Source organism: Lagenorhynchus albirostris, chromosome 6, assembly GCF_949774975.1.
Source record: "Lagenorhynchus albirostris chromosome 6, mLagAlb1.1, whole genome shotgun sequence".
NCBI lineage: Eukaryota > Metazoa > Chordata > Mammalia > Artiodactyla > Delphinidae > Lagenorhynchus > Lagenorhynchus albirostris.
The window spans coordinates 91,930,845-91,944,902 of NC_083100.1; the positions used below are offsets into that span (position 1 = coordinate 91,930,845).

Here is a 14,058-nt window from a genome sequence, read left to right on the forward strand (position 1 = left end):
ACATTTCTTTTTTTTTCTTTTTTTTTTATGATTCAATTAAAATATATCTGCATACAACGTTTCAAAATTACATTTATTTTTTGTATATAGTCCTATCTATACTCTTGAGATAATGTACATACCAATAAAAGATAAATTAAAAAATGAGAATCAGAACTGTAGGGTTAAAATTGGTTTGAAAAGTCATTTACCCCAACCTCTCATCTGACTTTTTTTTTGAATTTTATTTTTTTATACAGCAGGTTCTTATTAGTCATCAATTCTATACACATCAGTATATACATGTCAATCCCAATCGCCCAATTCATCACACCACCATCCCCACCCCCCCCCGCCGCTTTCCCCCCTTGGCGTCCATACGTTTATTCTCTACATCTGTGTCTCAACTTCTGCCCTGCAAACTGGTTCATCTGTACCATTTTTCTAGGTTCCACATATATGAGTTAATATATGATATTTGTTTTTCTCTTTCTGACTTACTTCACTCTGTATGAGAGTCTCTAGATCCATCCACGTCTCAACAAATGACCCAATTTCGTTCCTTTTAAGGGCTGAGTAATATTCCATTGTATATATGTATCACAACTTCTCTATCCATTCGTCGGTCAATGGGCATTTAGGTTGCTTCCATGACCTGGCTATTGTAAATAGTGCTGCAATGAACATTGGGGTGCATGTGTCTTTTTGAATTATGGTTTTCTTTGGGTATATGCCCAGTAGTGGGATTGCTGGATCATATGGTAATTCTATTTTTAGTTTTTTAAGGAACCTCCATACTGTTCTCCATAGTGGCTGTATCAATTTCCATTCCCACCAACAGTGCAAGAGGGTTCCCTTTTCTCCACACCCTCTCCAGCATTTGTTGTTTGTAGATTTTCTGATGATGCCCATTCTAACTGGTGTGAAGTGATACCTCATTGTTGTCCCAGAGGTCTCTTAGGCTGTCTTCATTTCTTTTCATTCTTTTATCTTTATTCTGTTCCGCAGCAGTGAATTCCACCGTTCTGTCTTCCAGGTCACTTATCCATTCTTCTGCCTCAGCTATTCTGCCATTGATTCCTTTTAGTGTAGTTTTCATTTCAGTTATTGTATTGTTCATCTCTGTTTGTTTGTTCTTTAATTCTTCTAGGTCTTTATTAAACATTTCTTGCATCTTCTCGATCTTTGCCTCCATTGTTTTTCCGAGGTCCTGGATCATCTTCACTACCATTATTCTGAATTCTTTTTCTGGAAGTTTGCCTATCTCCACTTCATTTAGTTGTTTTTCTGGGGTTTTATCTTGTTCCTTCATCTGGTACATAGCCCTCTGCCTTTTCATCTTGTCTATCTTTCTGTGAATGTGGTTTTTGTTCCACAGGCTGCAGCATTGTAGTTCTTCTTGCTTCTGCTGTCTGCTCTCTGGTGGATGAGGCTATCTAAGAGGCTTGTGGAAGTCTCCTGATGGGAGGGACTGGTGGTGGGTAGAGCTGGGTGTTGCTCTGGTGGGCAGAGCTCAGTAAAACTTTAATTCTCTTGACTACTGATGGGTGGGGCTGGGCTCCCTCCCTGTTGGGTGTTTGGCCTGAGGCGACCCAACACTGGAGCCTACCCGGGCTCTTTGGTGTGGCTAATGGCAGACTCTGGGAGGGCTCACGCCAAGGAGTACTTCCCAGAACTTCTGCTGCCAGTGTCCTTGTCCTCACGGTGAGACAGAGCCACCCCCCGCCTCTGCAGGAGACCCTCCAACACTAGCAGGTAGCTCTGGTTCAGTCTCCTATGGGGTTACTGCTCCTTCCCCTAGGTCCCGATGTGCACATTACTTTGTGTGTGCCCTCCAAGAGTGGAGTCTCTGTTTCCCCCAGTCCTGTTGAAGTCCTGCAATCAAATCCCACTAGGCTTCAAAGTCTGATTCTCTAGAAATTCCTCCTCCTGTTGCCGGACCCCCAGGTTGGGAAGCCTGACGTGGGGCTCAGAACCTTCACTCCAGTGGGTGGATTTCTGTGGTAAAATTGTTCTCCAGTCTGTGAGTCACCCACCCAGCAGTTATGGGATTTGATTTTACTGTGATTGCGCCCCTCCTACCATCTCATTGTGGCTTCTCCTTTGTCTTTGGATGTGGGGTATCTTTTTTGGTGAGTTCCAGTGTCTTCCTGTTGATGACTGTCCAGCAGCTAGTTGTGATTCTGGTGTTCTCAGAAGAGGGGGTGAGAACACGTCCTTCTACTCCGCCATCTTGGTTCGGATCATCACATTTCTAATTTTCCTAAATTTACTCTTAATCTCCAGAAATACTCTCCTTGACTATTAGCAACTTATGTGTCCTCCACTTCTAAACACTGTTTATTTTCTGTATTGTTTATTGTCACTGACTAAAAAAAAAAAAAAAACCTTTTGATAGCTTCTGCGTTGCTGGTTTTCTGTGTGTGTGTGTGTTTGCGCGTGTGTGCATGCACATGGGCATGCGTTATACATACACTAATTTTGAATGCCTTGATGGTAGAATTCCATCTCATACCATATCTTAAAAATACCAGATCTTAATGCTGTGTAAGTATTTAGTAACAGTAAGTGAATGATTGACAAGTATTCTATGCTGTGGAGGCTGGAGACAGATCTCTGGGAATATTAGGCAAATTTATCCAGCCATTTTCAAAACAAAATTGAAGCCTTGAAAAGCAGGGTAACATACGGATTCATGTTTTAGTGAGTAAACACAGTATGGCTTCTTGCCTTTTGTCATAATTTATACTTCCTGCTCTCGTGCAACACTCTGATTCTAGATTGGCAATACTCTTGTTAAAAGGGTGAATACACTTCATTTCAACACATATATTTTCCTGGACTTGCAGTGGAGTATTTCATAATGACTGCCTCTTGGTCACGCTGTAGGTTTTAGTTCCTGTGCTGAAATGCATCAAACTGAGCTACAAAGATCTACTATTTCTCAGTTATGTGTCCATAATCATGAGGCAGACACTGTGCTCCATCTCCGGGAGCAGTCCTCCAACCCAGGGACTGAGGGACCATCTCAACCTGCCAACTTTTTCAACATTAAATGTGTAAACGGAGCTCGCCATTACTATATTTCACCAAATGCCCAGCGTTTTCCCATGAAAGGCAGAAAGTGTTTTACATGACCTTTGGATGGCTTTGAGTTGTGTGATTTAAATCTTTATTATTATTTTTTGCACACTACAACTGAAAAAATATACATTGGGTAGTGAAACAAAACCAACAAAATCCCCCAAATATCCCAACAAGCTCTCACTTCTGTTTGAGTTGTGTCCTAGCTAGTCCTCATTTTCTGATATGATCAGTTCTATTACTCATGCTATGGTAACATTCTCACCTATACAATTACGTGGAAAGCAGAACACCAACCCTGGGAAGCAAGACCTTGCAAGGAATTCTGCGCATCCCTGTGCAGTGGGTTTAGAGATAAAACATATCACGACAGCCCATCCAATCCATGGAGACATACTTCTTTTTTCTACTGTGAAGGCCGCTCTTTCTTTAGGATATTTTCTTTTTCTTTCCTCTTTCTACGGCCATTACCCTCACCCCAAGGATTTCACAAATGGAGGGAAATTTTTTCCACTGCAGTAGCTTTCACATAAAAAAGAGCAAGAGCATATTATTCTGAAAGGGCAAGGCAAAGGAGACTTTCTCTTGCTGATTATCTCACTATTTCACTGTGTGCTTCACTGGACACTAGGTATTATTTTCTTAGCTCAATTAATCTCATTGACCTCAAGAATTTTAATTAACTTTACTTAAGTCAATGCAGGCTCCTCTTGTTTAGCAGGATCCTTTGGAGACATACAGTAAGAATTAAAACTAGGTTGTTAAGTCTCCAGCCTCATTAAAAGTGCAAAAAGTAATCAGCAATGTCTTTGTGTGTGTGTGTGTGTGTGTGTGTGTTAGGGAAAACATCTGTGCAATTCATTTTTCTATGTTGGAAAACCGAGTAAAACTGGAGGTTATTCACTGTAATAATATTTTAGTCTTATGTAGATTATCAAATAAAAGCATATGCATTTGTGAATTATGCTTTAAACTATCAACTTTTGGCCCTGTGGTTTTTCTGGTCACAAAATATCATTAAGTTAACATCTGTATAAGCTGATGGGCTCAGAGACTTTAATAAAAAATTGTCATTCAATATAATCATGGGGCTAGACGAGGAGGTACAGGGCTATTTGAACACATAACCCATCCCCTCATGTCCAAATAGCCTTTAAAGTGTGATGATAATGTATTTGGTAGTTGTCAGTCTCAATTCTAATGCTTCTTTACTAAGAAAAAAAACAAATTACATTCATATCAAGTGGAATTTTCCTGTTGTGGTTCAGAGGTAAAAGTTTTGTGGAAGGGAGAAGATCAGACTTCGGGAATGCTAAATTTTCTCATCACTCTAAAGAATAATAATTTGCTGCATTTCACATAGCATTTATTCCTATACCTAAGCTATATTTATTTCTATTTGTATATTCAAGCTAATATTTCATGCATCTTTTTTTAAGCAGTTGAAAATTTACATCATAAAAATGAACATTATCAGGGCTGCAGTACTTTTCAAGATAAAAGGAGTTCTCTTGCCTGCATAATATCTTTGTAAGCCTTTTAGGATTGTACCATAACCCCATGAATTAGATTATCACCTGATCCAAGTGATACGCAAACATTATTGTCCATGTTTGGCTATATCGGCCCATTGACCCAATCGGTCCACATGGTATTGTGGATACCAGGTAAGTTGAAACACACAAGTGATATAAATTGATGCTCCAAAAATATCACAAGCAATTTAGAGTTGGATGCTAAAGCAGAAATAACGTTTACGAGTTAATAAGAGCAGAAGGTCATACGTATGATCTGTTCATTACTCTTCAAGGCAGTCCCCTTTGGCAAACTTTATCATGGTAGATAAAATATTTTTTCTTAAAGCAAAGGATAAACGTCAGCTTCTCAAACTTCTGCAATTCATATCCATTCCCCGTCAACCCCTTTTACTTTCCTACACACAGGTCTAATTAATTCATGACTTCTAAAAATGTTTATGGACAATAGCTACATGCCAGATACTGTTCTAAAATCTGCAGTGGCAACAATGAAGACTATCCAGCCCCAGCCCTCTGGAAGCCACATTTAGGAGGAGAAAAAGAGGAAGTCTTACTGACTGTGCTTCACTTCAAGTCATAGTCATCTTCCCTTGCATTTTCATAGCCACCTGCTCATCAAATGCTCCGAAACCAGCAGTATCTAGCCAGTCTGCCCTATATTTGCCGTTAGCAGTTCATTTCCTTAACTGAGCTTCTATGACTTTCCTTACACACAGCTGAAGCGGCTTCCATAGCAGTGTGGATAAGGCCCAGAGCCCGTCATCATGGGGCCCCCAAGATGAAATTAATCAGGTGTCTGAGTTGCCCATGACAGCAACACAAATTGAACTGAATTAGGCAGAAGAGCAAATGTAGTTGCCTATGTTGCCAGGAAAGGCAGGAGTGTACTTAGGGGGGCTGGGACCAGGGCTTGATGCTGCCAGCATTTGTTCTGCTTCAGTTTCTGCCTCTTTCTGAGCATCAGCGTTACTCTCTCCCCCTGCTTTTTCCACCAGGCATGACCGTGGCTATGGCAACCCTCCATCCATATACTTAGAACATCATGAATAGAAAGAAGAGAGGGTTTCATTTTCCCAACTTAAAGATTCCTGGGAAACAGCTCTAAGTTGCCTAGCTTGTGACACTAGACCAAAGCTTGCACCAGCCCATCCTGTTGACCCACCACTACTGTGGCCGGAGTAGGGGTCTTTCATCACTTGAAGGGAACTAGGTCAAACATGGCCACTTGGAAATCTCTATGGACAGGCCAGTTACCCAGTCTCTGTGTATGACTTAGGTGCCTTACATTTTCTTTTCCATGAGCCTTCCTGCAGGGACTTGAGGAAGAGTTATGTCTTCTCATTTGGTCTATGTGGGAGAAGAAACTCCCACAGCTGAGTTCTCCAGTCAATTACTCTTCTTCCTCTATCTCTTGCAATTGTTCCTGACCCCTTTTGATATATCCTCATGTCCTCATGTCCAAATTCTAGTCCTCATGTCCAAATTCTCCTACAGTTTTTTAAAACTTTACATCTCCATGTGCAGAGTATAGCAGGTATGAGATTGTAAACCTACTTGAGGGCCTGGATTAGTCTATTCAAAATATCTATATGGATTTATCGCTCACTGCAGACAAGGTCCATGAGATCTAAAGAACAGTATAACACGGCCCAATATTTTCAAAGTGCATGACCTACCTTCTTGTGGACCTAGTCTTTATGTAATTGAAAAAGAGCCCAAAATATTGATATCAGCTCTAGAAAGTTTGATGACTCAAGCAGATTCAATATTTGTGTGCATTATATTTACTGTTCTCCATTAATTAATGCATACATAACAAAAAAGTGTCTACCTTTGGTTGAGGCACATTTTTTAGTCTTTAAGAGTCAAAAAAACAGAACAAAAATCTCTTACTCTAGCACAGACTGAGACATATTCAGTGCATGAAAAATGTTTCTGACTAAAAATACTCAACTATGCAATAGTCCTACGCACTTTCAATTAATTATTGATAATACCTTTTTGTCATCACTTGTCCCACGTGACTCTTGACACAGAAGACCCTCCGCATCTGAATGCCCACACCACATGTAGCTTCTCCATTCCAGCCAATGGTTGCATTAAGGGCAGTTACCAATGTGTCTTCAGAACAGGGGCCCCAAGCTGATGTCTCCCAGTAGAGTTGCATACAGGAATGGTCATTGCACGAACGATATTCTTGGAGAGCCTGACTAGGGGGGCATGGTTTTCCACCTGCAAAAATCCAAATAAAAAATAATACAGAGTTGTTGCTGTTATTACCATGTTGCTGTTGCTGTTGTTACTGCCATTCTTATTTTTTGTTGTTTTTACTGTTTCAATGGTCTAGAAAGACAGCATTTTGATACAATCTTCCAAAGGCCTGGGCCACCGCACCCCATTTCTGACGCTATGGTCATGGTTCTTTTATTCTGAGGACAGTACATTGCACCCTTCTCTCCTCAATAACAGGCAACGGTATGCCAATTAGATTTTAAAAATCAATTGATTCTACTGCTCACCTCCACGTCATGTATCTCTGAGATAAACTCCAAAGAAATCTGCTTTTATTTTAATATGATTATGCCTACATAAATTAGTCAGTTAGATATAATAGCCCATGACCTTGAAGTGATATAAGATCAAACACAAATACTCACACACACACATTACCTACATATGGTCTCTCTTTCCTAAGACAGTATTATGTTTCTCAGAGAACCACTTTAAGACATCCATCCTCCCTCAAGCAGTGCATTTTACTGCAGTTTGAGAAATCCAGAAATCTCTCTTAAAGTTTGGCAGGAGAGAGCCCATCCTTAAACTCTGAAATAATATCTGACAATGTGTTATACACTGGCAGGGAGACCAGACAAATGTGCAGCCTTATACTCTTGGGTGAGTCAGACAATCAGATTTCATTACTATCTTTTCTTTCACAATTTTATATCCATGTCAAAACTGGTATTTATCTAAAGTATTGATTTTTTTCCTACTCTCCCACACTACAATGTTTTATTCAGTGGGCCAAATGTTCGGGAAGACTTGTGACCTTAGTTTTGTTATTCTTGTTATTTTTTTCCCCATTATATTGACTTTTTTCTCCTTCCAGAAATATAACAGACAAGAGGGGGAGGCCACTGCACTTTAAGAATATGAAAATTTTCATTCCTCTTGACCCTGGCCCCATTTCTTAGGACCACAGACAGAATCTTGTCTAAAAAGGAGTCCCTCAAAGCCAGTGGCCATATTGCTCTGCTGTCCCAGCTGAGCTGTCGGCAGATGAAGCCAAGGGAGGGCCTGAAAGAAATGAAATGACGTATGTGTCTGGGGACAGAGACCATTGCTTTAAATGACAGGAACAGCTGCTCCTCTAATTTGTTCTGAAGTCACCCGTTTATATCCCCATAGCACATTTTAGCTTCTTGAAAGCCGTTTTCACAGCCTTCATCTTTTTCCCTCTCACCACATGCCAGCCTGACAGAGCAGGAAATGAGGACATACAGATCAGGTAGTCTGCCAATGTTAGTGGCAGCTCCCAGTCAAGAAGCCATGTCTCTTGATTCCTAATTTAGAACTCGTTTTACCAGACATATTCCAATTATGTTCCCAACTGCATGAGCAATCTGAAGCTGGATGCGTATCAACCAAGCCTTGTTTCCTTCTCTAAAAAGGTATAATGAAAACTGACATCCACCTGATTGCCACGGCCTGTACATAGTATGGGCTAAAACAAGTCATATACATATGGGAAGCCAGCATAGATAAACTAGAGGATTAGAGAGAAAAGGCATGCATGGAAAGCAAACAGTTCATTTGGATTTAGGGAACAGAAACCTTTCCTATTACTCACCTTCTCCAGCCAACGCCAGGATAGTCCTTGACCTGGTCTGTTTCCCATCGGAGTTTTTATTTGAACAAGACTGAGAGCAAGATGACCACTCTGTCCACTCGCTTACCACACAATCCATCCGGCAGGGAATTTCACACACCATCTCTTCAGGAGGAGGAGATGCTGGGCAGAGAGTCCCTGATACATCTTCTCCTGTAGTCAACCAGAGCAAGACAGATGTCGATTAATGCAAAATCGAGGCAAATCCCAGGAACATTTAGGTTCCTCTATTACTTCAGTTTAGCTTAGAAGACTTCACCTGGTGTCTCTAAACCAATAACGTACAAAAAACTGATTTTTTTTTTCAGCCGTTCATAATATTTATTTCAAGAAAAACTGTCAGGAGGTAATTTGGCATTTAGAAAGGTAGATACAGCATCAAAACTGCCATTTGTCATCCTTCCAAGGGATGAGTGGGCTTCCTTCAGGAACAATTTAGCCATGGATGGCTGGAGACAGACAGGATTGACATGCTATGGACACCATGTGTAACAGGTGCATGTATTTCTGCAAAATGGGAGTCAGAGGAGTCTTTTGGCCTGAAAACCACAATTTATGTTGAGCAATCTATTCAGCAGCCCCCCTCAAATTATCAGTCTAATTTTTTATTGGGTGCTTTCACCTCCAAATATGTAAACCTTAAGCGAGATTATCACACAGTGATACTTTTATTCTGTTTGTGCACAGCAGTAAATGTGCACAATAGAAATGAATCTGTGGCTAAAATTATATAATGTGTTGAGATAAAAGTTGAAAGCAAGTCCAAAATTTTCCCTAATCTATTCCCTCTTTGAATGATGTGATGATTTAGTCCAACCAAAATACATACACACACACACACACACACACACACACACACACGTGTATATGATAAAGGGGGATGGAGTTTTACAATTATCAATGACAGACAAGACTAAGGGGATCATTTCTAAGTTGCTTTTCCATATCTCAAATGATTACAATGAATTTTTTCTAAGCTCTCTTTTAGGTTACTTATTCAGCATTTTTAGAATTCAAATATTCTTCTTTATAGATAACAATTCAACTCTTACTATGCCCCCCCCCATTCACAGTCACCTCATAAATACAGAAGACATGAAGAATAGTAAAACCATTTATGGTTTGAAGCAACACATGGAATGTGGAATGGCAACTCTAGGAGACAGGTAGTTTTGTCTTTGTGACTTCTGCCCATGGAATTCTCCTGTCAATCTGTCTGACACAAAAAATAACTAATATTTATGCAGTATCTCCCTTGTGCCAGGCACTGTCCTTATAAGATGCTCTTACAGACAGGGTTGACCCATCTTCTTTTATAGATGAGAAGTCAGTGGCTCTGGAAGGAAAACTTGCTCAGGGTCACACAGGCCTGAGTTGGGAAGCAAATGAAAACTTTCTGACTCCAAAAATTCTGGTTTCCCCATTAGACATATTGTATCTAATTCCAAGAGATGGATATTCCTTTTCAGAGGAAGTAAGTAAAACAAGCTGACAGTAAGCAAGACTGCCTGGAGGAGAAGCTAGTGCCCTCCTAAGATCTGCATTCGTATTTGTAAATGAGGCCAGGCTCATTGCCCTTGAGGTACAAATAAAATTTTTCAAGCATATTATGAGAAGTAATGGAGATTCTAGTAGAAAATCGAGCTGAAAGACCAGTTCCAATCACTCTCTTTTCAGTCTCAATCTATTTTCAGGTTGAGTCCACACTGTATAGTACATGCAAACATGCACACGGACGTGCATGGACGCGCGCGTGCGTGCGCGCGCGCGCACACACACACACACACACACACACACACACACACACACACACACAATACAGCAGCTTAGGGGGAGTGCCTTCCCAAGTACAGAAGTAGGCAGGTCAAACTAAACATACAAACTACATCTAATCAAAATTCAATTTCCACATCTGTGAATATTATGAGGATAATTTTTCATAGAAAAACACTTTAAAGCAGTGTCTTGCAAAGAACGTTTTGATGAATAAGAGATATTTGAAGAGCTCTTACTTTAAACAGTGGGGGGGAAAGCTGAGACGTCCTCGATTAAAATAGTAAAATTGGTCTCACCGCTGGAGAGTAGTGTGTGTTGAAAATGCCAACTGCCATGTAAACTTCCTTCGATGGAAATGGTATGTAGTATTTTTCAGTCTTATTTGACTAAAGGCCATCTTTTTTTAGGGAGCACCTCTCCCAGGAATGATATTTTTACTAACATGTTTTGAGAAAACCCTGCCTTCAAGAGTTACAAAATTATCAACTACTATTTGATGAGCATATACCATGTCCAAGGCATATAATGGGATAAATATATAAGTGAAGATACTACAATTTATCCCCCTAGAACTCATGATTAATAACAGAGATGAGCTATAAATACATAAAGATAAAAACCTAGTCCAAAAGTAAATGTCAAGTTGCAAATGTGTGTTTTAAATAAAGAAGTGCTGTAGTGATTTAGGGAAGAGAAGGACCTCTGGGGAACTAGTCTGGGAACAGAAGGCTTTCAACAAGGAGAAAGAGACAGGGTGAGAATTGGTGGAAATCAGGGAGGGCATGCCAGTCAATGCAACTGTCAGCAAAGGTATAATGATGGGAAAATACAAGGTATGTGGAAGACAGTTAATCCTGAAGCTGCCTGAGGAGAAGAGGAAGCCCACGTTGGAAGAGTTGTTTGACATCAAATTCTGAATAACTTAGACTGACACACCAATTTTGTTCTATTTCCGCCTTCCTTCAATTCCCAAATGCTCAGGTTTCTCGTGACCTAAATTTAACTTCCTCCCCAGTCATCCATCATTCAGCACCCTTAGTATTCACTTCTGGTGCTGGGATGCTTTTTAAGACCTAAGCTTTCCCATAAACTGATATATCCATTTCCACAGTGCAGTGAAATGTCAATACTCCCACCAACACTTTGATAGCTTGTCGATATGGACTAATTTGGAAACGTGAGCAATCAGGTAAGTCATTCTCTAGCGAAGCCAAGCTAATAGTCATGGGCAGGCTCTTCAATTCTTGTGTGAGCTATTTTATAAGAAATCTTGCCAAAGAAAAGCTGCACGATGGGATCCTAGTCACAGGTGGCCTAGCCAGACACAGTTAAGTATCTGAAGGTGAAGCCCAGCACCACTTATCCTCTGGAGCATATCACTTAGCTTCTTTGAATCTCAGTTATCTCATCTGCAATAATGAAATAATAACACTTACTTTTCAAAGACAGTGTAAGGATTAGAAATCGCTTATACAGCAAACACAGCAGGGTGTCCAACAACAGAGGGAGGAGTCAATATAGAGGAACCTTTAAAACCTTTTAAAAAATGTTGTTTGGGGCTTTCCTGGTGGCGCAGTGGTTAAGAATCCACCTGCCAATGCAGGGGACACGGGTTCAGGCCCTGGTCCGGGAAGATCCAACATGCCACGGAGCAACTAAGCCCGTGAGCCACAACTACTGAGCCTGCGTTTTAGAGCCTGCAAGCCACAACTACTGAGCCTGCGTGCTGCAACTACTGAAGGCTGCGTGCCTAGAGCCCGTGCTCCACAACAAGAGAAGCCACTGCAATGAGAAGCCTGTGCACCACAACGAAGAGCAGCCCCACTCACCGCAACTAGAGAAAGCCCACGTGCAGCAATGAAGGCCCAACACAGAGAAAGAAAGGAAGGAAGGAAGGAAAGAAAGAAAGAAAAAAAAAATGTTGTTTGCAAAGATGTACACCGCCAAAACCCAATGGCATTCTTGATCTAAAAAATCTAGATACTTATGCCATAACCATGGAAAGCACTTGCTTTACTGTGCATATATGGGTACAAATAACCACCACCAACTTCACAGACGAGTTCACATAAAGACTGCTTATAATTATCCAGATCACTTTATTTATCTGTGGCTCATCTAAACCATTTAAGAGCCAAAAATAAAGCACTTGAGGCTGAATAACCTATCTGCCCATCTACACTGGTAATAATGATCTTCCTATTGCACAGAGAGAACTCATTTCAAAAGAAGAGCATTTATACTTTCTTGTTTTCATTTTCATGGATGGATCAATGAGACCAACTGAAATCTCAGGCAAGTGTGGAAAATAAAGCAGCATGTGGGACAGAAACTTAGTCATTAAAAGTGATTTTCACAAGCTCTTAAAATCTAATATTACAAAAAATTGAGTATATTTAAGAGGGAAATGGAATTCATTTTTCAAGAAGGCTCTAAAATTACTCCAGTTCTCGTCACACTCCCTGGGATCAATAATGACAAACTCCACATTCTCTCCTCATAGGGTAGACTTATTTAAACCAGTTGTGATTCTGAAAATATGGGATATGGTGCCGCTCCAACCTTGTCACTCACGATTTTTTAATAATTTAATATGGTGAAATCCACATTACATAAAATCAAACATTTTATTTATTATTATTTTTTTTTTTTGGCCGCGAGGCATACGGGATCTTAGTTCCCCGACCAGATATCGAACCCGTGCCCCCTGCAGTGGAAGTGCGGAGTCCTAACCACTGGACCGTCAGGGAAGTCCAAAGTTAACCATTTTAGAGTAAACACTTCAGCGACATTTAGTAAATCACGATGTTTTGGCAAGTACCACCTCTATCTAGTTTCAAAACGTTTCATTACTCCAAAGTAAAACCCTTTACCCATTAAGCAGTTTCTTCCCATTACTTCCTCCCTCGGACCCTGGCAGCCACCAATTACTGTTCTATCTCTACAGATTTATCTATTCTGAATAGTTTATGTCAGTGGAATCATATAAGTTGGGATTTTTTGCATCTGGGTTCTTTCACTTCGCTATATGATGGAATAATGTTCCGTTGTATATATATACCAAGATTTGTTTATCCATTCATCCAAGCTCATACTTGTTTGCGTCTCTGAGTTCAATGATTTTCAGTATGTACCTAGGGGTGGAATTCCAGGGTCACATTCGTCACTCAGTTTTGTTTGTCTGTGATTCTGGAGACCTTGGCATAGATGACCAGACTGGGGCCTGGCCCTAGTTCATACTACTGTTCTCATGCTTGGCAATTCCTGGCTAAAGGCAACAGTTCTTAGATGAGAGAAAGAAAGATTCTTTTCTTTTTTTTTAAAGTACAGTTTATTTACAATGTTGTGGAAGTTTCAGGTACAGCAAAGTGATTCAATTATTTATATATATATATATATATAATATATATATTATATATTATATATATATATATATTCTTTTCCAGATTCTTTTCCATTGTAGGTTATTACAAGATATTGAATATAGCTCCCTGTGCTATACAGTAGGTCCTTGTTATCTATTTTATATATAGTAGTGCGTATCTGTTAATACCAAACTCCTACTTTATCCCTCCCCCTGCCTTTTCCCTTTTGGTAACCGTAAGTGTGTTTTCTATGTCTGTGAGCCTATTTCTGTTTTGTAAATAAGTTCATTCATATCATTTTTGTTTAGATTCCAAATATAACTGATATCATATGACGTCTGTCTTTCTCTGTCTGACTTACTTCACTTAGTATGATAATCTCTAGGTCCACCTGAGAGAAACCTTCTTGAACATATGAATAAACTCA

The 14,058-nt window shown here is 40.0% G+C and overlaps 1 protein-coding gene across 1 annotated transcript in view; it reads right to left on the minus strand.

Annotated features, from left to right (window-relative positions):
• The window catches only part of THSD7B (thrombospondin type 1 domain containing 7B), a 778,062-nt gene that overhangs the window by 402,017 nt on the left and 361,987 nt on the right, over nucleotides 1-14,058 (minus strand). The window contains exons 7-8 of the mRNA XM_060152966.1: nucleotides 8,452-8,643; nucleotides 6,599-6,833 (exon numbers count right to left, since the gene is read on the minus strand). Coding sequence (XP_060008949.1) covers nucleotides 6,599-6,833; nucleotides 8,452-8,643 — 427 coding nt within the window. The remainder of the gene's footprint in view (nucleotides 1-6,598; nucleotides 6,834-8,451; nucleotides 8,644-14,058) is intronic.